At 48.9% G+C, this 419-nt stretch overlaps 1 protein-coding gene across 1 annotated transcript in view; it reads left to right on the forward strand.

Annotated features, from left to right (window-relative positions):
- The window catches only part of LOC119588107, a gene marked incomplete at its 5' end in the record, with an annotated part of 43,647 nt that overhangs the window by 23,678 nt on the left and 19,550 nt on the right, over positions 1 to 419 (forward strand). Inside the window, 1 exon segment of the mRNA XM_037936816.1 lies at positions 80 to 319. Coding sequence (XP_037792744.1) covers positions 80 to 319 — 240 coding nt within the window.

Raw genomic sequence — 419 nt, forward strand, 5'->3', positions numbered from 1 at the left:
TTCTTTCATGAGAACCTTTCACCATGTCCACACATGAATAGTCTTAAATGTTGACATCAGTTCAATCTGCTGCTTCCAGGGTCTCATGTCAAAACGAGAGGTGGAGAGTGACGCTGACTACGTGGTGGAGTCATTCATTGGCCCCTCTCCAACACCTCCCTTGCAGGAATCCCCACAGGATGAGCGACTGGCATACCAAATTGAGGAGGTCACTGCCACTGGGGCCACATCTATAGGTGACCCCCTCATCACGGGAGCTGAGAAGGATGACGGGGAGATTGTCGTGTTCCAGAGGGAGGACGGGGCGTTTGTGAATCAGGTCTGTGGTGCTTGGTTCTTTATTGTATCAATGTGCTGCTTGAGGATGGTTGACAAAAGGCAGGTGCATATTTTCTGGAATTTATTTTCCAGTTTGGATT

This window comes from Penaeus monodon, chromosome 23 (assembly GCF_015228065.2).
Source record: "Penaeus monodon isolate SGIC_2016 chromosome 23, NSTDA_Pmon_1, whole genome shotgun sequence".
NCBI lineage: Eukaryota > Metazoa > Arthropoda > Malacostraca > Decapoda > Penaeidae > Penaeus > Penaeus monodon.